Source organism: Helobdella robusta (genome assembly GCF_000326865.2).
Source record: "Helobdella robusta unplaced genomic scaffold HELROscaffold_4, whole genome shotgun sequence".
Taxonomy (NCBI): domain Eukaryota; kingdom Metazoa; phylum Annelida; class Clitellata; order Rhynchobdellida; family Glossiphoniidae; genus Helobdella; species Helobdella robusta.
Genome location: NW_008704902.1, coordinates 7,356,630 through 7,383,837, shown reverse-complemented (window position 1 = coordinate 7,383,837; position 27,208 = coordinate 7,356,630). Strand labels below are relative to the sequence as shown.

The 27,208-nt window shown below is 33.4% G+C and overlaps 1 protein-coding gene across 1 annotated transcript; it reads left to right on the top strand.

The window, feature by feature from the left end:
• The first annotated feature begins 7,026 nt into the window (after positions 1–7,026).
• On the top strand, positions 7,027–26,978 carry HELRODRAFT_185061 (hypothetical protein). Its single transcript, XM_009024946.1, has 17 exons — positions 7,027–7,126; positions 10,377–10,460; positions 10,533–10,648; positions 10,797–10,955; positions 11,258–11,299; positions 11,950–11,956; positions 12,371–12,465; positions 12,798–12,921; positions 13,139–13,318; positions 16,525–16,686; positions 24,066–24,188; positions 24,353–24,517; positions 24,618–24,716; positions 25,957–26,028; positions 26,124–26,240; positions 26,426–26,537; positions 26,645–26,978. The coding sequence occupies exons 1-17, from the start codon at positions 7,112–7,114 to the stop codon at positions 26,794–26,796; spliced, it is 1,824 nt and encodes a 607-aa protein (XP_009023194.1). The 5' UTR covers positions 7,027–7,111; the 3' UTR covers positions 26,797–26,978.
• The last annotated feature ends 230 nt before the right edge of the window (positions 26,979–27,208 follow it).

Genomic DNA, 27,208 nt, shown 5'->3' with positions numbered 1-27,208 from the left:
TTTTTGTTTTCTCGAACTCCTCAGATTTTGAAATCGGAGTTGTACAGGATTTACACTGACTCATCCCAAACTTTTCAAGAATCATTCTTGTATAGGATGACTGACTGACATTAATATTTCCCTTCCCATCTTGATTAATCTCTAATCCAAGGAAATATTTTGCAGGTTTAGATGTTATCTTGAACTCAGACTTTAATTCTTTTTCAAATATTTTTAGTTCTTCTTTATCGGTTCCTGCAACTAGTCCATCATCAACATACAGTGCAAGTATGAGTTTCTTTCCTCCCTGTATTCTAATGAACAAACAAGTATCTGCATCGCTTTGTTTGAAATGTCTCTTTTTCAAGAATTCAGCAAAGCGTTTGTTCCAACATCTTGGAGCTTGTTTAAGTCCATAGAGACTTCGCTTGAGTTTACAGACTCTTCCTGAATTATCTTTAAAACCTTCAGGTTGCTCCATGTAAATATCTTCATCTAGTTTGCTGTATAGAAATGCTGTTGACACATCAAACTGCATGAGTGACATCTTTTCATTTGCAGCAACACTTAATAGTGTTCTTATAGTTGAACTTCTGACCACAGGACTATAGGTTTCTTCATAGTCAATTCCCTTTTTCTGAGAAAAACCTTTTACCACTAGCCTGGCTTTAAAACGTTCAACAGAACCATCTGCATTGTGTTTTACCTTGTAGACCCATTTGCATGGTATTGCCTTATGACCTTTTGGAAGACTTACCAAATCCCACGTTTGATTTTTCTTTTATGACTGCATTTCACTGTTCATGGCTTTAAACCATTCATCATTTTCATCACTTTGAATGGCATCTTTGTAGCTCTCTGGTTCAAGTACTTCACTTAATGCAGACATAACGAAAGGATCATAACGAGATGGCTTTTTGATATTATTCCTGTCACGTAGAACCATACCTTTGGTCTTTTGATTACAACAGTCAGATTGATCTTCTTCATCAGATGAAACTGAACTACGGTTGTGAACATTTTCATTAGTGTCATCTGAAATTTCTTCTTTTGAATCATCATTTCTACTACTTGAGTCATTTTCTGATTTGCAATTGATTTGAGGATCTGTTGTAAAATCTTTTTGAGTCTGATGTTCAAATGATGTTGTACATTTCATAGGTTTTTCTTGGAAAACTACATCTCTTGAGAATATCATTTTATATTGATTTTTGAGCCATATACGATAGCGTTCGTCACCATCGTAACCAACAAGGTAACCTTTTATGGCTTTCTTATCCATTTTTTGACGTTTTTGATCAGGTATGTGAACAAAACATGTAGAGCCAATTATTCTCAAATGGTTAATTCTCGGCTTTTTACCTGTTCAAATTTCAAATGGGCTTTTATCTTCAATCGACGACTTGCCTGTTCGATTAAGTAAATATACTGCAGTTGAACATAACTCAGCCCACATAGCGACTGGAAATTCAAAATCTGGATTTGAGTACTTCAATGTGCGTGCCATTTCTACTATTGTTCTGTTTTCACGTTCACTACCACCATTTTGTTGAAGTGTATATGATGCTGTTAGTCTTTGCGTGATTCCATGGCTGCGCAGGATGTTTCGAACTTCTTCGTTGTCAAACTAACCCCCATTGTCACTCAAAAATTCTTTTACTTTATGACCTTGAGTCGCTGCTTGAGACAAAATATTTTGTAGTGCCTGTTTCACTTCATTTTTGTGTCTAAGAAAAGAAATGAACCTCATTTTGCTGTAATGATTTTTGAAAACAACAAAATATCGTTTACTATTAAATGATTCTGTACTGAAAGGACCACAAACATCTGCTGATAGTAGTTCACCTGGTTTATTGGTTGCATTTCTCTTGCCAAATTTTAACCGATGTGCTTTACCATAGAGACATGGTTCACACAAATCCTTGTCAAGATGAACTATAATGTTTAACTCCTTTTCTATAACATTCTTTATGTGACGTTTATCTTGATGACCAAAACGTTCATGGTAGAGCTGCACTATTGAATTTTCACTGACTATATTCACTTCAGCCGGTGTATTTGGAGTTAATGAAATCAAGTTTGCCTCATACAAGGAACCATCTACTTGTCTTGTCCCTTGTACTACCACTCGGTTCTTTATACTGAGTTGGCATTTGGTTGCATAAGATTCAAACTTGCTGTTTTTTGAATTTTTATCTTGTGCGGCTAATATGGAAAACAGGTTTCTACCTATATTTGGAACATACCAGACATCTGAGAGTTTTATATACTGTTGTTTGTTATTTACTGTTGACAGCATATTTATTTCGCCTCTACCCACAGCAGCAAGAACTTCTTTTCCTGCAGCTTGAACAGAACATGGTGCGACAAACTTCTCAAAAGTAACAAAATTATCTGGATTGTTCGTTAGGTGTTTTGTTGCTCCATTGTCAATATACCACTTAGTGTTGTCTCTCAGTGTTTGATTACTGGCTGACGTGCACAAAACTACATTTGATGTTTCATCATATGCTTTTCTTGGTGTCGCTGAAACATTTTTGGAATTTTTAGAAGGTCTTCCATCACTGACCCACTTTCTACTTTGCCTAACCCAGTGTCCAGGTTTATGGCAATAGTTGCAGTTACCAACTGGTTTTGTCCTTCTAGCGAAATCTCTTGATTTGTTGAAACTTGGCTTTTCAACATTTACAACTAAGGCCTTGATGATTTATCGATTGTGTCGAAAGTCTTTATCTCTCTTTCGAAAGCACAGAGATGAGTGATTAAATCATCTATCGACTGCTTTTCTTCACCTAGCATTAGCCAACTTGATTTGAAATTTTGGAAACTATTTGGGAGAATCTGCATCGCTTTGCATACTAATAGCAGCTCTGGTAGTTTATTTTCTCCCGATGCCTGAAGCCCACTGTTTAATTCATTCCATAAAGTTTTCAATCTTGCAATTTGGCCGGATACATCTACATCCGCTATCCAATTGAAATCGAAAAAATTGCTACAAACTTGGAACAGTTGGTCCTTAGTTGACGCTTCAAAATTTCTTTTTAATTCCTCCCAAACTTCAAACGCTGTGTTCTTGTCCATTATCTTTTGGTATGTATCTTCTGTGACTGCATTTGCAATTACTGATTTGGCATAACTGTTTGCCTTTCTAAACAGATCTGATTTATTTTTAAAATCTTTTGCCTGTTGCTCTTTTTGGTTTTCTAGTAATTCTGGTTTCGACAACTTCCCATCAATCACATCAAGTGCGCCCTCATGGTAGTCCATGAAATCTCGAACACGACGTTTCCAAATGGGCCAATCGGCTGCGCAACTTAACTGCTTTATTTGAAGCTTTGAATCCATTTCTTCCTTGTCTTTCAAATTTACCTTTTAATTAGAAGCAAAATATCGAATTTCAGGGAATGAAGAAGCACGTGCTTTCTCTTCACTTCAGTCTTCACAAAGGAATCTTCCGATATTTCTTTATTCTAAATTTTCTTCGTCAAATCAATTAATTAAGAAAAAAAACGTTATCTGGGTCCCATAACCTGTTAAATTTCTTATTACGTAGATCGCTTAATTAATTGATACAATATTGAAAGACATTAATAGACAAGAAATAAACTTTGCAACGTTCTTGACTTGTTTATTATCCACCGGATCAACAGAAAAGGAAAAGTGAAGTTACATACAAAGCAAAGAACATTTGGTCCAAAGAAAATAAATGTATATTATAAATCATAATGTTTTAATATAAAACATAAAACTTAACAGCATTTACATTCAGAATGCCAGATGTTAACAGTGAAGCAGCACTCCGAGTTGCTATCCTCACAATTCCTTCTACAATGTTACAAACCAAGCCACCCTTGCGACATCATTGCCACTCAACCACGACCTCACTAAAATATGAAGAACACTCTCATCTCAAGATGGTCATCAACGGTCGTAGCGGTGCTTCCAGCGAACATCAACAACAAGTCTCTAAAGGCCGCACCCAACACTCTTCATAGTAACGCCGCCAAAGCCGCCGCCGAGTCGTACCAGGCACCGATACTGCTCAATGGGTGGCCACCACCAACCCCTAAAATAGACAAATCGGAGGAAACCCTATCAAGGGTAACCAGGTGGACTCTCGCTCAACTCCGATCCGGCCACAGCATCCTTTTGAACAGCTACAAGAATAGAATAGACAGTGGACACATTAACATATATCTTTTCTGCCAAACACATCCAGATGATGTGCCACATTTGTTCAGCTTTCCACAGAATCCCACTGTCCTCAATCCAATAGATCTGTGGAGAAACCCGGTCGCGGTGGCGAACTGGCTCAAGCCTCGCCTGGAACCCAAGTCCGGCAACAATAACAACAACAACAACAACAAATAACTGTGAAACTCATATACTGACAATATAAACAGAAATGAAAAAAAAGAAAAAATAAAAACTAAAAAATATCAGCATCTATCAAAGTTTACCATTTGTCTTTGTTGAGCAATTAAAAAAAATTACATATTAGCATATTTTCGCACATATATATTCACACATACAACATACACATACATAATAATAACAACAACCACGTCATCCATCCTCTACTACCACCAATTAAAACTACAATACACAACCTTCGTCAACGCAAGCATAACTATCAAGTCGCCACCCAATCTAAATACACATCAGAAAAAGAACTTCATCACAAGACACCTCAAACATATACACACTCAATAAAACTTTATCATTCACACCTCACAAACTCACTAAGTCATCATCTAGTCTATTAATTTGCCTTTCTATGCCATTACTTCATTTTATTGTCAATTTATTTTATTTTCTTTTATTTATTTCATTATTATTATTATTATTTATTTGTTTTATTATTTTTTACTTTTCATGTTTAAACATTTTTCTTTCTCCGTTTTTTGTTTATCTATTTACTTAACAGTTTCTGCGTCTGTCAAATCCTGATTTTTAAAGAATAATAAAAAAAACATACATACATATTACACACACACACACACACACACACACACACACACACACACACACACACACACACACACACACACACACACACACACACACACACACACACATGGGAAAACGTTCAAGCGCACAGATATACATAGATCATGGAATCCTACAATAATAACTACTGGAAAGTTAACGTTGTAAGCGGGTTCGTAATGTTAAAATATAATTTGAAATATTATTTTAATTACATTATTTTTAAAATTAATTTACAAAATGGTTGAAAAATGTTGTGCGATGAACTGCAAAAAAGGTTATTGATATCGGACCAACTATTTTTTATTTATTCAGTTCAATTAAAATTAAATAATTCGTTATAAATATTATTTAAGGTCTTAGTTTAGTTATATTTACCATTTGTAATATAAATATTAATTTTTTTTAAACTACTAAATTTCGTTCATTCTCTAATTTCCTAATTAGGTTACAACAATATTTGTCCGGAGAACGTCACGTTACATCGTTTTCCTTTGCACAACGCCGATATGTTGCAGAAATGGATAAAAGCAAATCCAAGAATAGGTCACACCCCAACAGCCAATTTGCGAATGTGTTCATTGCATTTCAAACCCGATGATTTCATCAACAAAAGTCACCCATAATAAAAAAAAAGCAAATAAAATTTTATTGAAAACGCGATTGAAAGATGATGCTATTCCATCAGTTTATCAAGATGTTCCTTCGTACTTGAACAATTCAAATGTTAGCAAACCAAGAAGTGGAAATGCCTCTAGTGAAAAAAGGATTTACAAACACAATAATTCTTTAATAAATTGGAGAAAAGTTTTCAAATAGATGATGATATTAGTGAGTTGGGTATAATTGATATAAAAGAAAAATTATTTCAAAAGCAATCGTTACCTAAAGGATTTATTATTAATGTTGTTGACAACTTAGAGTCAAGATTTATATGGTTCAGGCAACTGTCTGGAGCTAACTATTACTTGTCAATGAGACAGGTATACTGGAAAATCACAGAAAAATTTGTGCCATCTTCTTCTTCAATTATTCGCAATTATGACTCAACACACTCAATCATTATTAGCCGTGAAATCCTCGACAGCAACACCAAAGTAATATACCAGAACAGCAACTACACTCATCTTAAAATTGCAGAAGCGGTCCTAATTGACATCAATAAACCAAAAATAAATATACAACAAAACATGACAACCAACCCGGCGCTTAACCAACATGAAAACAAAAAAGTAATAAAAACTAACATTGTAAGTAGTGACAAAGAAGAATATGATGCTATGGATGAAGAAAAGGAGACCAAAGAAGATGACCAGCCAATAAAGAAACCCTGACACCTAATTTCCATCTATATTCACTTTGACAAAATCAATCTCCATCTAAATTCATTTTGACAAAGTCAATATTTCCCTATATAAACATCAAAAAGCACTGATGATGATTCATTCGCAATCGAAATATGGCCTTATTTGCAGCATGAATTCGGAAAATAAGTTTATTTAGAATTTTAATAAACTAAACGTTCACCAAAAAACTTTAGTGAGAAAAATTGAAAAAACGAACTACAAACACATTAACGCCAAACATTCGGTAGAATTTATAGAATACTGTAAATATTTACAATTATGGTCTATTACCAACATATATATATATATATATATATATATATATATATATATATATATATATATATATATATATATATATATATATATATATATATATATCACAGCATGTTCGGCGTTAGTTAACTTCCAATTTAGCTTTTCGTTTTTTCTAACGGTTAATCGTAAATCATTTTCAAGTTTTTCAAATTGTTTTTCATAAATTAATAGCATATTAACACCTTACAAGCAATTTAGCATTTATTTTCCGAACAAATTCTTTATAACGAGTGTTATATTTAAGGTATTTATGGACCAATCAAGTGTGTTGTATGGAGGTCTGACTGTATATGCTCCTTTCCTATATGTTATTAAATGACTATAGCTCAATATCTATATCAAAAACTCAGACTGACTTCACTCGTTGTTCATTTTACAAATCGTAAATTGAATGGTGTTCGCTTGCTGTTTTTCACTGGTAATTAGATTTTGGAGTCTCGCGGACAGATTTATTAATTACGTTGAATCAGTCAACAGTAATGTCTTCTCAGTTTGTTAGTATTAATTTTGTTTTGATCAACGTTGAATTTTTTCGCAGAGAATGAATGGTGAATCGATCTGCGTTGTTTTAGTTTAGTCACTAAACTTTAGGTAGCTAACTAATGTTTTAGGTAGAGTAGAAATAGATGTAGAGATCGTAGATGCATTTATTATTTTTTCAGATGAATTTTTTACTTTGATAGAGTTAATTAAAATGGTAAAATTAGTCTACGTTTCTCCCCTTCCTTTTTTATATTTTATTTTAATTTAATCATTATGATTATATTATATTATTGCTATGTATTTTTTTACTTTTAGGTTCAGTTTAGTTTAGAGTAGTAGGCTTTCGTTTTTTTATCCCCATTTATGTAAGTAAAATAAATAAATTAATAACGGTAAAACGTTTTTGATTTTATATGAATTTATTTGACTTTAATAAAATTAAAGTATTTACATGATAAACCTTTATATGAGTATATGATTATTATTGTTGTGGTGGTGGTAATGGTGAAATGTATAATATATTATGTTCGATTGAATAGTGTTGGTTGTAATTGTGGGTTTGTTAATATAGATGTGATTTGAAATATATCATTGTCGCCCATTTCATTATTAAAAAGAAAATTGTAAGCAATATTACATTATACGTTACACAAGATAAAAATATAACCATGTTTGAAAATTGGAGTGCATATTTTTTATAATAATAAATTTTGGTTTATTTATAGTGTTGCTATTTGGCTATCCCGAGCTGCAGAAATGGTTTAGGATTGTTTTTTGTCAAAAATATGTTAATTAAATTTAATTTTCAATGTTGCTAAAGTTTTGTTATCGTCTGTAAAGCTCAAGCCAATAGAAAGATTCTGGCCTAGTATTGCCCACAATTAGCAACGCTATGATTGCTCTAATTTTTAACTCTACAGTTTCCTCTCAGTTCTACCTCCATACGTTTATCAACATCTCCTCATTGAATGTTGAATGAAAAATCAAAATTTTATAAAAAATGTTCATGTTATTTTTCACAACTCTGCCTGATATAAAGATTCAAATTGTTTGAGTCTTAAAGACGTCAAAAAAACTTTTAAAAATCTAGCTCAAGTCACAGCCCAAAAACAACATAATTTTATATAATCGATAATAACAAAACTTCCTAATTCAAGAAAGCAGTAGTTTTTTTTTAATCAATTAGCGTTTAATTTTAGATTTAAACAAATGCAAGTGACTGTGAGCTTTAATCTCATGTGGAATCGCCGTGTCCCAGACCTTCGGTCCTGTTAGTTTCAAACTTTTATTTATTAATTTTATTCGGACTGGATTTGAATAAAAAGTAGGATTGTGTCTTAGAGGCTTACTGTGAATAGTATTTATTAGAGTAAAAAAATCTTCATAAGAAAGCGGAATTAATTCATGTAGGTATTTAAACATGAAAATTCAATCAATCAATCTTCGTTTTGCATCCAGAGACCCGGTTTCCCGAGGTAGGACGTTGAGACAAAGTATAAATGGATGTTGTTTATATTTAAAATTTTCAAAACAGGGTAATATTTTGAAACAGAGCAAAACAGATGGAGATTTAGTAACAAATGCAAGTAAAAAAAGTAAAAAATTTGCATGCATTATAATCATTAATTTTAATTTCTGTAACACATCTAATAGAAAAACAATAATTACAACTAGTGATTATAAAGGCTCCTCGTTATGACATTTTATTTATTAGGCTATGACAATTTTGGTGTTAGAAAAAAAAATAAATCAATAATATAATTAAAAGCATCATCAAAATTGATATAAATGCATGAATTGGTCAAAAAATGAATATTTACATCTTTGACAGATATTGAGATATGCATGATTTGCACCGAAGCCAACATTATTTTGCTTCAATTTTTCATGATTATCTGCTTCAATATTTGTAGAATTCTTGGATTTAAATATCCATTTTCTTATGTTTTATGGGCAAAGATTTGGATATGTAAATTTGTCGCTATTGCTGATATCAACACAGACTCTAAAGTCTTTCCCAAACGAGATTTAGCCTTGAAACAGCTTAGGACACTGAGTTTATAAGATCTTAATTATTCAACCTAGTTATCACTTGCCACAGAATCGTTTAGGTTACTGACAGAATATTTTTTTTTGCAATTAAGCCAGCAGATTTTGGTCAAACACTTGAATCATTAGTACTTTTTATGCTTCTAGGAGGATTATGCTTCTCAAATACGCTGTAAAACCGTCTGATTGCTGAGTAATAGCTGGACTTTGTTGCTGGGTAGGTGATATCTGAACCTGAATGGCAGGAATACTTGTAAGAAATAGTTGACTGAGGAGATTGTTGTTTCTGTACATTTGGTACTACTATATTCAGTTTTTAACTAATTTCAATCAGCTGTTGTTGGATATTAACATGTTTATCACAGTCATTTTTATCTGATTTCAAACTGACTATGAAGCCTGAAATTGTTTTCAGACTAGTTGCTCTGTAAATAAGTAATTTATTGTGAAGCTTATTGAAGTAAACATAGTCAATATTTTGCGTAATCTCCCACCATGGGAAGTAAATTTAAATATTTTATTATTAAGTCTTGGGATGAAAGTCTTATCTTGATAAGTTGATAGAGTGGTGATTTGTTAATCATGTTTACATTGATGGAGGTTGTGTGTAGTAGTTTTGATTGGTGGATGACACGATTAGTATTAGTTTCTAAATTTTTGAAAAATCTTGAATTGAATGTCCTGAATATTAAGTGATGGTAGGATATGATGAAGATATGCTGTTAAAGCGAATTAATTTTTTGAAGAGTGAAGATAAGTTGTAGTTGTTGAAGTTGTTATGTAGAGGAGCCGGACCAGGATGGAGCTGCCTATTAGATGTATGAGATGATGAGTGTTTATGCGATGCTGTATAATTTGGTGTCTTTGAGACCATGTGAGTGCGCAAAACGTTTGTCTTTGATGTGGTTCATATGAGGTGCCATGTTGAGTGTGTACATGAATGTATTGTCTAAAATTTGTAACTGATTTGTGACAGTGAAGGAGGGATATTCTGATGGTAATGTCATTTTCTTAATGTAATAGTTTTTGTGTTTCGTTTATGCCAATTAATTGCTAAAAGCATAAAGTTGATTTAAACTGTTTTTTTTCCATTTTTCAAACGTATACCAATTGAACACATTGTGTTTAAAGAGTATTTGTTGTAAAATTTTTATGTTGCTTTTTATTTTTGAAATAAATAGATTCATCTATGAACTTCTTTTTCTTTGTTAGTTGTTACGTATACAATCACCTAATCATGGCACCAAGAGAGTTAATGCCAGCCCCAATTTGTCTTTACAAAGTTTATTCCAGCAGGTTATTTAAATATTTTTCATTTTTTTAATTGGTGCTCAAGCGACCTAATCACTAAAAACCATGTTATTCTAGATTGATGCAGAATTCAATTTGTATGGAACTAAATGGAATTTGTGGCTAGATCGTAAAAAGACAAATCAAGTTTTTGGTTCTAAGAATAAAAATTCAATTAGTGCATTTAACATCAAGTATGTCTTCTTATAAAAAGTTTTCGGGCTGTTTTTATTTCAGCGTAAAGATAGTTTATAAATTTTGTTAATATTTTATTTTTTCATTTTGAACAAACTATTATTTGTTCAAAAATTAATGATTGTAAAAAATGTGTTTTATTTCAAGACATGGTGATATGCTGTACTTGGAAATTTTGCCTGATAATGATAAACAAAGCAATGGAACAAATAATTCGCAAATAAATGGCTTGGTAATTGAAGATGAAATTGATCAGATGTTGTGGAAACTGGATGGAAAGATCTATAGACAAAAAAATGAGCAGCTGTAAGTCTTGCATTGTAATTTGTTTTTGCTACATTATATCAAATTCTTGTTGGTGAATTTTATAACTGTTATTGGTTGATTTTATTTGTTCTTCCTTTAGGTAATTTACGTGAGCAATAGAATTAAAATGAAATTAATTAGGAATTCAATACAAATAACAAGTACCTCTTTACATTCCAATTCCAACCCACTCGCTACATCGAATGATTAGGTGCATTAACCATTACACCATCTCACCACCATGTATATTTAAAATGTTAGTTTACCAGATATTAGAACTAAAACCAAATTCAATTTTTTAGCTGTCGACATGGAGCTCAAGGCAAATGTTTACATTGTGTACCCCTAGAGGTAAGTTTGTCATTTTCTTGTTAAGTACGAAACAATGTTGAATTAACAAATATTGGCATTGGGATTTATTACTGGAAATAAAATTGAAAAAGTAATAGTAATATAAATAAGCAAGTATAGAAAATATTTGTTTTACGAACTAACTAAATATTCTGTGAAAAAATAATTTACCTGTTGTTTTTGAAATGAAAGGAACAAGCTTGTTATCAACGAAACAAGAGAATTAACTCAAAAATGTGAAAAGGTGTTAAATGCTTAAGGCCATCAGGATGTGTCACGTGTTTCATACTTATCTGCTCATTTGATTTTTTATTGCTTATATTTGGAATTCTTTTCAGCATGTATATACGCGTGTAATATCACATTAGGGGTGTGGATCTCTTGGCATTCGAACCTAGCCACTGCAACTGCAGTGCCAAGCATATTTTTATAAACAAACTCAAAACCAGGTAAATCAATCAAATTTGCATTATTATCATTAAGCTAAGTTCCAGTAACACATCACATACATCACACAACTGTAAGGAACTTGATATTTGAAAAAAATGTAAGAACTTGATGGGAGATAAAGTAAAAGCTTCGGTTTGTCAGATCTGAATAACGAAAATAAAAGTAGATCATATAAGGCAATACAACTTATTAATTTAGAGGATAAGTCAGAACTAATTGACAAAAATGAATGCTTATGTGTACAAACTTAGAGAATTGTACTTAGTATATGGGAAATGATGATTCTAAGAAAATTGTCTGTTTAAAGAGTAGTTACCCTTCAAATGAAAATATGTAAAGGTGAGGTACTTGAGAGTTTACAAAATTAATCATATTTTTTCTTAATGGAGGCTGTTATAATAATAATTTATTACTTTTTATTAATTTAGTGCACTTTATGATGTGCGTCAATAATAAATGACGTGAGAAAGCTATAAGACTTGTTTTAACAGAAAGTAGAAAGCTGCTATGTAAAATAATAGAAATCAACATTTTTTATTTGAGACGTTTTGATTATTTTGAGATTATTATGTGTTGAATAATAATAATGATGGCACAACAAAAAATCACCATAGCCCTATGATGAAGAGTACCTTCAAACCTTGGTTCCTCCTATCAAGTTTTTGTCTTTTCATTCCTATCTGAGGAAGCTTGTTGGCGGAGTAGACAAGTTAGTTAATAATTATTTTGTAATATTTAGATTAATTATTTGAAATTTTTTTGAGTAGTTTATATTTTTTTATACTTTTAATTTTTTTTAAGTCTATAAATTTGTTTTTATTTTGCTTTTTTTTAATAATTTCAATTGTTATTTTATTTTCTCAGATGTTAAAAGTATAAATATTGAATGTATGAAAATTTTTCATAAACACATGTTCAATAATATTTATTTGACTGGTTACATAGTAATCTTATTTAATTTATTTTATCTAGAACTTTATCAAACAACTATTTGTAGATTACGATGACAAATTACAAGTACAAAATATAAAACATATTTAGAGGTAAATTCGCTATGTTGGAAAATGCCAGTTGTAAGATAAAACCCGGATGTAAAGAGCATCTGCCATGGCCTGGAGGAATCTGTACAAAATGTCAGCCTAATGCAGTCACTCTTCAAAGACAGGTAGCATTACATAACGTTGATTGTGTACATTTTTTTACATCACTCGGGAAATTATTAATTTATTAGTTGCCCCGTAAAGTGATTTTTTTATATTGATGCTACCGCTCTTTCTTCTTTACAAAATTTCAGATCAAACCTGCTCCACGCAAATTTCAAAGCCTAATCAAAATGCTATACAAAAGAATTTTTGTCTAAATTTTGTTATATTGAATTCCAGAAATACAGACATGTAGATTTCATTCAGTTTGAAAATCCTAAAATTGTGGATAAGTTTTTGGATTTCTGGCGTGAGTCTGGAAAGCAGAGGATTGGACATTTGTATGGGAAGTATGAACATCATAAAGCAATGCCCCTAGGTATAAAAGCTGTTGTTTCCGCCATCTATGAACCTCCACAGGTATCGTTTATCTTTTATTGTGTTTTCTTACTATGTCACTCTAACAAGCGCCAAGTGTTTTAAAATCTTTACTTACTGTTTTCAATTAAACTGTTAATTAATTAAATGTTACATTATGTATGTATATTATCAATCAATCTATCATCGTTTAGCGTCCAGAGACCCAGTTCCCCGAGGTAGGACGTTGTTTTCTTTGCCATCAATTTTTTGCGCCAAATTAGATGATCAGTTGTATCCATTTCATTTAAATTTAGAGCTTTCACGTCTTGCTCGATTGTTTGCGACCAGTACTTATTTGGACGGCCTTTGGAACGTGAGCCAGGTACTTCAACATCTGCAAGAGAAGTTATGGCACAGTTTCCACTTCGTTTGACATGAGCAAACCACCGCAGACCGTGTTGCCGGCATTCGTCCTTCATATCATCTAAACCAGCACGACGCAGGATTTCGGTAGATTTGATGTGGTCCTTCAGACTAATTCGTTGCATCCATCGGAGCATTTTCATATCGGTTCGTTAAAGGTGTTGTTCCAGTTTGTTTGTCATTGGCCATGTTTCTGCACCATATAACAACACCGGACGTATCACAGATTTATAAAGTCTTGATCGTAGTGGTAGTGGGATGTCACGCCGCATCAATATAGAGGCAAGGAGATGCCATTTATTCCAGGCTGCACGTGTGCGTGCTTGAACGGCAGCTTCAGCTGTTCCAGTACAATCCAGAACATCCCCTAGATATTGAAACGATGTGACTTTCTCTACCTTATTGGCTTCAAAAACATTGCTATTTTGAATTTATTGTGGATTGATGCAAGCAGGACAAACAAAATTGGACACTTTAGATAAAGTACCAATTATTTTTGAACAACGTTTGTGACACCACTGGTTACACTGCTGACACTTGATTGAATTTTTACCTACACCAGCTTTAAAAACTGAACAGGGCCATCGTCCAGATGCTGTGGATTGGTTCATTGCTTTGGTTTTGCTGATGTTGTCTTTGAATCTATGATCGGCGAGTCTGGTGTTACAATCTTCAAACATCTGTGCTGCATTCTGTTCTGATGTGGCTATTAAAACGATATCATCAGCATATACTAGATTCCAAATGTCACCAGTGCGTATCGGTCTTGTGATTTCTTCCATCACAGTTATAAACAACAGTGGACTGAGAATGGAGCCTTGGTTAATTCCAACGCCGATGTCAAATGCATCTGTGTTTCCAACCGTTGTGCTGATGAGAGTCTTAGTATTCGTATACATTTCCATCACAAGTCGAACAAGATATTCTGGAATGAGTTGTCGACGTAGACTCCACCTGATTGCTTCACGGGGAACTCGATCAAATGCTTTTTCAAGGTCTACAAAAATGTGTGATCAGCGAACGCAATCTAGAAGTCATTTTTCATCTCTTCTGATTCGCCTGTCTGTGGTGCGTATCCAGAAGAAATAGCCATTGTTTGCTTTTCTAGGCGAAGCTTGATCTACATGAGACGTGAGTTAATCCTTTTAATATTTGGTACTTCTTGGGCTAGCTGTTCTTTGACAAAAATTTCAACACCATTTTTGGCCGTCTTTTGACCATTCCAGAATAGTTTATATTTTTCTTTGTCTGAATTGATATGACAGACATCATTCGATTTTCATCGGGCCTCCTGAAGGCAGCAGATGTCAATCCTTCTACGCTCGAGCATTTCTGCGATTTCCATTCTGCGGCCAGTCAGTGATCTAACATTGAGCGTTCCAAGTCTAAGTACCATAGAGGGGCCATTCTGAATATGTATGTATATTATATACATATATATATTTTTATATATACTATCATTAAAGACATTGATACACTTAGTGCAACAGAAACAGACAACATTACAGTTGTTTTGCGTAAAGAACGTTTTACCTGCAAACATTAATTCTGTCATATGTCTTCGTTGGTTCAAAAATAACAGTGAGCAAGATTTTCCCATGTGAAAAGGTTTTACCGAGCCGCTAATGTAACAAAGTGTGAATCAACGTATTGCTGATGTGATAGGTGCTTTTAATCTTGCCTTTTGGATGGATATTGAAATGATTTTCCTAAAATTTTCTTTATTTTTGAATTTGAACAATTTCTTTCTAATATTTCTGAAATTTCGCACTGAATGCCAAAAAATGATCAGCCTAACGATTCAACAACTTGCTAACAAGTCTCTAACAATTTAGAGAGGTTCATTTATGGTCCATTTTTTATATCCCGCCATTATGAACTATTTTACTATTAAATCATTGTTCTATCTGATGGTTATTGATTAAAAACGGTTTTATACCTCAAAATAAGAATCTAATATCGAAGAATTATGAAGGTTAACATAGAAATATTTCGTTTTTCTAATTGATTTTTTGAGCTTTGTTAAGAATCATTTTTACATCACTACTCCATGTAACAACAGTTTGTTTAAAATATTGAACATGAATTCATTAATTTCTGAATAACTGCTGTCCAACTGGTACTTTTAAATGGTACTTTTGAAATATCTTGTACAAAAACGCAAATTTATTAACATATTGTTAAACTTTCTAGGTTTGATTATCATTGAGGATTGTATGATTTTTTTTGAAATGCCTTATAGTAGCATTGATCTCGTCTTCTTAGAAACATTCTGTTAACGAATCCTAAATTTTCATTCTTGCTTTACGGGCATAATGTCCTAATAACCACCCAACGTTTTTGTCAGATCTCCAGATTATGGTAAAAATTGTTGTAATCAAGATGTCAATCAACGTCTAATAAGCAAACAAAATCTTTGTGCCCAATTTTGTGTCAAATTTTTTTGAGGAACGTTACATGAAATAGATGGTTTCTATTTTGCGTGCAGAATTGCTGAGCAAATATATTAATCACTTTCAGAGCCACTGACTACGTTCTATACTTAAATCACGTAATTAATAATTTTTAATTTAAAATTCTACGTGACAATATTTGGTGTACTGCAGACATTCATACATAACGAATTTCATTTTCATACACTGTTTTCATAAAAATCATGACCATTAACAAAAACTCTACATTTATTTGCTGTATATTTATATCTAAAATCAACAAATATGTAATCATTTCATAATTTACTTGTTCGAACTTTTGTTTTTCTCTAAATATCGATGAATTGCTGGTTTCTTGCTTGTCAAAATTAAATAAACCAGCAATGTTATTCATTTACACATTTATAAAAGATTGGGACGAAAACGAGCGTGGAATTGCTAGAAGATATGAATAACAACATTGTGGAGGAAATTGCTATGAAACTTGGACTGAGAAAAGTGGGCTGGATATTTACTGACCTCGTGCCTCTTGATATTTCAACTGGTTCTGTCAAACACCTGCGTGGACATGTGGTTGGTTATTTTTTTTTAGATTAACCTCATCTATAATTTTTAGTTTCGTTTTCAGAATTGTTTGTTATAATTGTGATTGTATAACAGCAAATTATCCAAGGACTGCATGCACATATGCCATTTTTTGTCAATCAATCAAATCAAATTTATTTAAAACAATAAAATGAAATGAAGTAACATGGAAGCCAAAAAGTAAAAACTTGTTAGAAGCTACCATTTAGTATTTAGGAACAGTTATCTAAATCAGTTTTTAATGAATTGAATATTGTAAAAAATATAAACGCAGAACATAAGCAGTAAAAATAAATTAAGTCTTATCACAGTCAGACTATAAAAAACAATTATAAAATGTACGAAATGAAATGTCGTGGAGGCCAAAAGTAAAAAACTTGTGAGAAGCAACCATTCAAATTGAAAAATTTAAAAAACAGCTAACTAAAATTTATAAAATTTAAAAAACGAAAAAGTAAAATTGTAAATACAGAATAAAAGCTGTAGAAAGAAATGAAATGTATCACAGTCAAGAACTATAAAAACAACTATAAAAAGTATGCAATTGATTTTTAAAAACGGCAAAATCTATTTATGATTTCAAATATTTAGGATGCTGAACGTCGTGTATTTTTATCTTTTAAGTTCTATTTACAAATGTTTGAAATTTTATCAACAATTCTTTTAGATAACCTTGACATGTTGTCTTAAAAAACAAATATAACTGAAGATTTTGTCAAAATAGAGGCAATAATACTTGAAAGCAGAAAACTATAGCTTTGATAAAAACAACGTTAAACTGCTTAGTTGCTTATTTAATCATCATTACTCCCATTGGTTTGTTTAATTATGATAAAATTACCGATTCATGAATTCCAACTTTCTTTATATTCTAGCTTCATATTTTTAATCAAAATGATAGTTATTACTTAATTAAACCAGCTAATATATATGTACAATGCAAAGAAAACGAGGGGTATCAGTGACCTGTACGAGACCAAACCTAAAAATAATGTATGTATGCATGAATACATTCTTCTTTGTTGATTGAAGTTATGAGGGAGCTAAAATCAATTTCAGGTTTCAGTGTTTATTTATGTCCAGGGTTCTTGCACAGAAACGTCAATATGCATAGAATTGCATTACTAGTATTGAGATTTGTATAACATTTGTTCTCCGGTATTCCGGAGGCATCTTTAACTTTTGCTATTAGTTCATTGATAAATTTGTGTTTGCCCATCAGTTGGACCAAATGTTTCGATACATATTGGTGTGAATATTATTTTGATTTTTGGTCTGACGCTTTTTTCGCAGTGGTTTCAGTCTTCTTCATCTTTCGGGAAAAGTTATACCTCACACTAAGAAACGTTTTTGGGCCTAAGGTTCCCGATTCCAACCTGCACGACATTCTGTTGTAATCTAGCGTTTCCACCTTTGCACCACCTTGCTAGCATCATCTATTCTGGTACCGCAGGCGGTGCTCGGAACCGCTCCTAACCATTCGGAGACCAACTCCAAACTGTATCATCCTGGCTTCATCATGTATTTAGTTGTTAAGCGAGGATAATTTATCAATAGAGCTATTTAGTGATGATGCGTGCCACTGGACAAACTTATGGTGTATACGTTCCGATCTTCTAGGCAGAGATATCGGGTCGAAAAGCACTTGACTACTTTCAGGCGTGGTAGGTTTGACGATTGAATGCCCTGAGTCAAATTGTGACTGGGTCCAAGTGATTTCTCCTGGGTCGCCATCTTGGTTGGCACCGTATTTAGGACGGATTTGCTCTACGTGTCGTTTCCATAGAAGACCATGTGGGATCGATTTTACCAATAAGTGTCTTCGACCTAATTTTTGAAAAACTATTGCAGGAACCCATCTGGCTTGGCTTCTTGGGCCGTAGTACTTGACATAACACGGTTGACCTATCGAACCTTTCTCCTTATTGTAGTTCTCTTCCCTCTCTTTCCCTTTTGAAATTGGTTGGAGAATATCAATTTTAGTTCGTATTTGCCTGCCATACAGTAATTGACTTGGCGAAGGACCGGTTGACAAAGGAGTTTTTCTGTATTGCATGAGGAACTCTCATAAGGCAGCTTCGGTCGGCAATATTGGTTTTGCCATAGACCTTTTGAAAGTTTAAACGAACCTTTCTGCCTGACCATTAGTCACCGGGTGGTATGGGGCACCTGTAAGGTGCTGAATCTCCCTCTCTTTCAAATAGAGTTGAAATTCCTCAAAAGTGAAAGTTGTAGCATTATCAGTTACCATTGCAAGCGGGTATCCAAAATGTGTAAACTCCTGTTCTAGCAAGTCAATAGTTGACGATGTCGTAATTTTTTTTGTTGGATGGATGCTAGGGTATTTATAAAAAGCATCCACGATCACGAGCCAATTTGTTCCCATAAAGTTTATGGTATGGTCAATGTGTAATCTACCCCAAGGTCTATCCGGAACAGGCCAAGGCTCGTTGGGCGATTTAGGAGTATTGTTCTGATGTTCTTGACATGATGAACATTCTCTGCACAATCTTTCGATGTCTCTGTCCATGTTTGGCCAATAAATCGCTGATCGTGCCAGTTGCTTCATTCGTTGCATGCCAAGTTTCCCAGATGTAAAAGTTCGAGGGCTTTTTTTGAAAAATTCTGAGATTACCACTCTGTTTCCCATCAGTAAACAGCCTCCTGCCCGACTTAAAGAATTTTTTAATTTTATAAAATGTAAAATTTCCTTGCTTGAAATTTCTCTTGGCCAGCCCTTTTGAAGGAATTTACCGACAGAAAAAATACCCGGATCCTTTTGCGATTCATTCTCAAACAACTTTGGATCTAAATGCAACATTTTCTGGCTGACTGAGCTAATTGTACACACCTTTGAAAAATCTAGTTGCTCCTCTGCAGCATCAAATTTTGGATCTTCACCCGATGGTAAGCGACTCAACACATCTACATTTCCGTGTTCTGAAGTCTTCCTGTGTTTAATCGTGTAGTCGTATTGTTGTAAAATTAGACCCATCTTGTCAGTCGGTTTAATGCCAGTTTAGGAGTAGCTTTTGTCGGGTCGAATAAAGCCAGAAGTGGTCTGTGATCCGTCACAATTGTGAACTTTCTTCCAAGCAGGTATGAATGGAATTTTTGTAAGACAAAAATAATTGCAAGTGCTTCCTTATGAATCTTGCTGTAATTTTTCTGAGCACTTGAAAGTGTCTTTGAAACATTGAAAACAGGACGTTCTGATCCATCTGGGAATCAATGGAATAGAACGGCACCAATACCCACTTCTGAAGCATCACATGCTATTCCCACTAGTTATGATTTGTCGAATAGCGATATCATCACACTTGAAAGTATCATCCTCTTTAGACCTTGAAATGAATTTTCTCGATCCGATGTCCATTTCCACAATTCATTCTTTCTTGTCAGACGATATAATGGTTCCGCAACGCTAGACAAACCTGGAAGGAACTTTTTTTAAAATTGAACCGATCCAAGAAATGATTTTAATGTTGAAACATTTTCTGGTCGGGGCATTGAAACTACGGCATCAATTTTTTTTACCTGGGCCTATCCCTCTATGAGAAATGGTATGACCCAAGTACTCAACAGATTGTCTGGCAAATGAACATTTATGGCGATTGCATTTAAAATCCTTTTCTTGGAGACGCTGAAATAGTTTTCTCAAACTTTGGATGTGTTCATCTGCTGATTTTTCACCAATCAAAATGTCATCCAAGTAAACCACCTCATTTAGAAGATCATTAGTGAGTCCATCCATGGTTTCCTGGAAATATGCTGGAGCCGATAGTATACCGAAAGGTAAACGTTTTTGAAGAAACACACTTCGATGTGTGCTTAAAGCAAGGCGTTTTTGGCTCTCTTTTGAAAGTTGGATCTGATTGTTTACATCGGCCAGATCGATTTTGGCGTAATACAAACTCCCGGATAATTTTCTCATGAGGTCCTCAGGCAAAGGCATTGGGTATCTGTGAAACTCGAGTTGAGGATTAACTGTCACTGAGCAGTCACCGCATATTCGTAGATTGGTTTTGGAGTTTGTGCCTTTTTTGATTATTGGGACTACAGGAGTTCCCCAGTCATTGAAATCAATGGGGCTCCAAATTCCTCGTCTCACCCCATCCAGAGCTTCATCTACTTTGTCTTGTATTGCAAAAGGTTTTCTGAAAACTGGTGTTGTATTTTCTCGGAATTTGATGTCCAATTCAACATTCTTTAGAAAACCGAGACTAGGATCAAAAATCTCTTTGAATTCCAGACATAGCGTTTCACAATCGTTTGTCAACTTTGAAAAGTTTGTGCATGAAATTGTATTTATCTGGTCTCTCAACATCTTGTTGATATCTATATCGAAATCTTTAATTGATCTTCGACCGATTAAATTTAAACCCGGAATGTCTGTTACGTTAATTTTAATAGGTTTTCGGTCTAAACTATTTGAAATCGTGGCAACTACTGAGCAAGCATCTCTGACTGGGATATTATTGTCGGTTGCTGAACGATACTGAGAACTCACCGGAACCAAAGGAGGGGAACCTAAATCTTCCCAGACGCTGACATCGCAAAAATTTTCTCTGGCACCACTGTCCACTTCAAAAGTTTTATTGAAGTTTTTAAAATGTAGCTCTTGCCGCAGTTGATCATCCTCTTTAATATTTTTTATGGTTAAGACGTTTCTTTTGAATTTGGCAGCGAAACACACTTGTTTTACGTGACCGATTTTATTGCAGTGTGAGCATTTCATCTCTTTGGAGGAACAATCTGAGGCCCAATGGCCATGTTTTCCACATCTGTGGCATGACGAATTGGAATTTGGATGGAACTTTCCAAAATTCCTACTTTCATCCCTTTTGCATAAACCCCCGTGTTACCTCTGGAATATACCATCAGAACCGGATCACTGTGAGACGTACCCCCATAGACCGTATCTTAAGCTACTATTGCTGCACTTTCAATTTTATCCTCAATCTCGATAGCTTTGGAAAAAGAAAGCTGAGCTTCTGGAATCCTGAAAAGAGCTTTCAAAAGTTGCTTCATTTTGAATGTTGCAAATGAAATTTGTCCTCAATGCCTCATCTAATGGGTTTTCAATATAAAGAAAATCACATGTAGCTGCAGACTGTCGAATTTGGTTTGCTAATTCTTGAACTGATTCACCCGGTTTTCTTGTGCAGTTTGTCCAGAATTTGTAGCGTTCCCTAATCAGAAAAGTTGTAGGGTTGAAAGCTGAATTCATATATTCGACCATCTCCTTGAAATCCAATAAGTTTACATCACAAGGGGGAGACATTTGTTTTGAAACCATCTTCAGGGTTTTATATATATCCGAACTCTGATTTGTAAGAAATATCTGAGCTGCCTTTTGCTTCAAGACTGAATTGGGCCAGCAAGAAAGTTTCAAACCTTTTGATGTAGTCTTTGAACAACTCCTTTTCGGGCTGGAATGATTCGAATTTCGGTACTGGCGTGGCTTGAAAAGATTGCAATATCTTCGCCATTTTTAACTGTTGCTTCTAATCATTTCAGTAAACATCTTCATCATCTTCATTTCCGCCATTCTTGAATTTGTATCCACCGTAAATCAGGGATCCTGTCGATTGCGCCACTGTCGTGTTTCGTGGTTGAAGAGTTGAAATTATAATTAGACAACAATATGTGTAATGCACGTATACTATTTTATTACGGTTAAATAAATATAACGAGTGACAAGTTCTATAATCAACGAATTGAACGAATACAATAAAGCATGTTCACAATTAGGGTCACGTTAACAATCAATTATCGCTCATAAACAATAGAACAATAGTTAGCGATGTGTCCTGCACATAACACTAATGCAATCCACATTCGAGTACATTACGTTCAAATCCACTTCACTTACGATGACTGGATTTTCTTTATTTTCACCACTCTCATGCTTCTTGGCATTCTCTTTACTCTGTATATAAATTCCCCCTTATCTAATTTCTGTTTTTCAATTGCTTCATTAACCAACTTTTTTCTCTCCTCTCTTTGTTCCTCATTTAGATCATGTGATATACCTATCTTCTTCAAATCTTCATCTTAACTTTTTATTTTGTACAAATTTTCCATAATAAGGTTTTTTTTTCATTTTACTATCAAATTTAACCAGCAATGGCCTTGGGGCGTTATCTTTACTTTTTAATCTAAAAAATTTAGTTGCATCAGTGTCTGAAACCTGGTTATTTGACAAAACTGAACAAATTTCACTTGTTCTTTTTTTATCTTTATAGATAAAAAAATTCGTCACAACTTCTGAATTTTCACTTAAACCCAAAATTATTATGTTGTTTGCTCTTATCCTCTGCATAATACCTACTTATAATAATACTATTATTAGTTTTTGATAAAGTTTGACAAACTGCACGTACTTCTTTATTTACGCCTTCAACTTTTTTTGTTAACTCTTCGCTTACAACTTTTGCCCAGTTACTTACTCTTCACATCATTTTTTATACTCACAACTGATTCAGTAACTGATTTTTCTACTTTCTTGAAACCTCCAGATAAATCTTCTGTATTTGTTTCTATTGTTTTGAAAGACTCCAATATCTTCATATGACTTTCTTGCAGTGATTCCATCTTATCTTCCATTATTGTCTGTCTCTCATTGGGGGCTTTTAAACTTCTTATATTTTCCCACTGGCTTAAACATGCATTACAATTCCATGTGTAATTAACTATTTCAATAACTATTTTATGTAATTTTTCAGTCACCCCAGCACATTTATAATGAAAAATTGTTCTGCACAAACTACACTGTGGATTATTTGTGCTACACTCCCTACCACATTTACTACATTTATCTTTCACAACTGAAGACATTATGCCTTATATATAATTATAATATATATCTCCAGTGCAACGACAATCAGACACAAAAATAATTAACACTCAGCGATAGTGACTGGCGTGTATCCTACAACGGTTGAACTAACTCATTGCAGAACTACCCTCTTAAAGCTTCTAGATTGAATTCTTAGTTAAATATTAATGTAAAATAAAACAAAACACATAACCGTTTTTGGAACAATTTCACTGAAAAATACAATTCCACAATACGAAAATAAACTTTTACAAAATTTCTTTCAAGATTTATTAAGCTGATATTATCGCCCTCTGACCGAAGACTATCTGATGAATAAAAGGAAATAATAATAAAATAGTAAGGGTTATTCAAATCCGGGCAATCAGTTACCCACTGTGTCAAAAATCATTAAGAATTAAAACTGTGGCCTTTAACGGGTAGGCGTGGTAATATGGTGAGTTCGTCTAAACGTTTAAATTATGCGAGTAATTATTATTATTTTGCATGATTTACACGTACGTGTAAACTGTTGATTGATATTCAGGACAGTCATTTTTTGAGTGCAGAGGAGTGCATAATGGCAGCAGATTATCAGAACAGCTACCTCAACCCCTGCAGGCTTGCGTCAGATGGATACTTTGGCTCCAAATTCGTCACCGTAGTTGTTGCCGGTTGGTTGTAATTTAATATAGCTAACACTGCAGCAATTAACATAAGTTGCCTTTGAATTTCATATAAATTAAAACTGGATTGCATTAACTTTTTAACAATAAACAATGACTTGTATCTTAATTTTTCGTCAATTGACCATACGGGTGTTGATAAATTGATGCAGGTGATTCAACAAATCAGATCCATTTTGACGGCTATCAAGTATCAGATCAGTGCATGGCTCTAGTCAAAGATGACTGTCTTGTTCCCACACTCGACGCCCCTGAACTGGGCTACATAAAAGAATCAACGAATGAACAATATGTTCCCGATGTCTTCTACAAAGTTTGACGCATTTCTAATTTTTTCTCACATTGCCGATATTTTAGGCATGAATAATTGATAAATTTAAAAAAAAAGTTTTTTGAATTGTATGTACAACCAGGAAACAGACAAGTATGGTAATGAGGTGACCAGGTTAGCAAGACCACTTCCTGTTGAATACCTCTTGCTAGACATTGCTGTAGCCTTTCCAAAAGAACAAGTTTGTTACTGCCAATTTTTAACAAGCTTTTTGAAAAAATTGATTCCACCATTGTACTTTTTTTTGAATCCGTAAATTATAACTTTCAAATGTAATTTTGTATAATATGTAGTTAAATTTTAAATGAGAAACAGAGAAAATTGAAATAGATCGGTCCAAATCTCGCGTTACAAAATCTCCTCATTTTATCATCAATTTCTCCATCAAAACATGTCATCGACTTTTCCCCAGATCTGATAATATTTAACGCTTACAACTTTTTTTCTTTCCTTATTTGTGCAAATGAAGCACTATTCACTAAATTTATCGTCTAATGCCACTCAAACCAGTTCTTCCGTATATTTCAGTTTGGTTTTTATTGCACTTTGTTCAATCAAGTGCAAGTTGATTAACTTTTTTCCCAGCTTATTGGATCTACAATTGCAATCATTTCGCGTAAAACTATGGTTTTCATTTCTCAAAATATGATTGCATGCATCTTGCCAGTTTTGATTTTTTAAAGCTTCTGATATTAAAAAGCCATTTTTACTTCAATATTTACATAAATGCCTCTCCTTCACTGTTATTTCAGTAATCTTCTCTTTTGTTTCAAATCATTCATTATTGTGTAGCTCGATTTCCTCCGCCCTTGAACTCCCGACTGCAGATGTAGTTTTCATGACATTGAAACTGCATAAGTTGGCAGATGTACTTATCCGAGTTTCTCTTTATAGAAAAAAAATAAACTTTCACATTGTTTCACTTAAATCTTAAATGGATTATTAGATCACAGCACTATTTTTTATTATTATTTTGTTTTCCTTTATCCTCTCTAGGTCTCTTTTCTCATATTTACATTTTGTTTAGATTGTCATCTGATTATGATTAAACTTTTTCTAAATAATGTTCATTAACTTTATAGATAACGAATTTTTGTTAATTAATTAATACTTCTCAATTCCGATAATATAAATTTGCAAGTTACGTGAAATATTTTTTGTCCATCTTTATTTTTTTTTAGGTATATGTTTTTCATCTAAAGGCCTTACTTGATGAACATCTTATATCCTTTCTTTCTATCTTCAAATGAGCTAAACTTTTAATTAATATTGCGTCTGCTCTTAGCAAAAAAATGAGATTAATAAGATTTTTTTTATTTGTTGATTGGTTTTGCAACTTATCGTCTTTTTCACCTTTTTCTAGTTCAAGCGTTTTAATTGTTTAAGAAAATGTTTGTGATAGAAGTTGAAAATGTTTGCAGGCCTTCTCCTTTTACGCGTGTAATGGTCTCAATTCATTTCCTATTGAAAACAGGCCACACTCTCAAAACCAGGTTTCTTTTTAAAAAGTGTGCTTATAATAATAGTACTATCTATAAAGTTAATGAACATAATGAGTTTGTTTAATGAAGAGCATTTAATTTTTAAGACCTTTGAAGCGTTCCATCAGTATATGCAACAATTTCCAATTTCCAACTACATGAATGCATTCAAAGATTTCCATTTACTCATCTACATGGCGACCTGTGATGTTCTGCCTCTTAAAGTACTTGCAAACATTTTTTGTTTCATCAATGATTTTACATGCTAAATAAATGAGAACAAACTCCATAATGTTTTATTCTAGTATTTGTTTCAGTATTATTATTGTTTATATTGTATTCGTTTGTTGCATCGCGAGATAATTCTATTGAAATTTCAAATATTTAAAAATAAATTTTAAAAAATTAGGACTCAATGTCAGATTTGTTGCAAGCCTTGAAGACTAACGATGATCAACTCTTACAAAATTGGATCAAGTCTGAAGCATGGGCAACTGTACAACATATTATGGAAGCACAATGTCAGTTGTCTAGATACTATTCTTATTTTATTACAATTTTTTATTTGAAACCGAAGTCATTAGTGTTATTCGATTGGCTGGTCATTGAATATTATATGTAATTTTAGCAGCCAATCCGCCAAGTAACAGTCCATTGGAATTTCCATCTGCGTCTTCAGCCTCAGGATCTGCCGAATCAGCCTGGAGTTGCGCTCACTGCACCTACCTTAACCCACAGATCAATCAATCATGTGAAATGTGCAACTTGCCTCGAAGCTAACTTGGCATTGTTTCTTGTAACTAATTGTTTGGTTTTAAAACCTTTATTTATTATAAGATTCTTGTAATTCATTAAATGTTTTGCATTTTTTTCTTGTTAATGTCCATTGTTTAATAGTAACAACAATAAATTTGGGCTTATTTGTTGGCGTGTATGTGTATGTAAATAAAAATACGACTGTCAGATTTTGACCTGTATCCCGAAATACCGCTAATCTAACAAAATTCCGTTTAAACGCAATGTTTCCCAATATGAGATCCACCTTGAAGCAGGTTCATTTTCGAGGGGGGCAGTAGAAATAGTTTGGAAAAACTGTATGTAATAATATGTAAAACATTACCCCGAGGTTTGTGGGGCGTGGCGCGAAAAACGTTGGCAAACAAACCATTGTCTAACGTATCCGTGATCAACT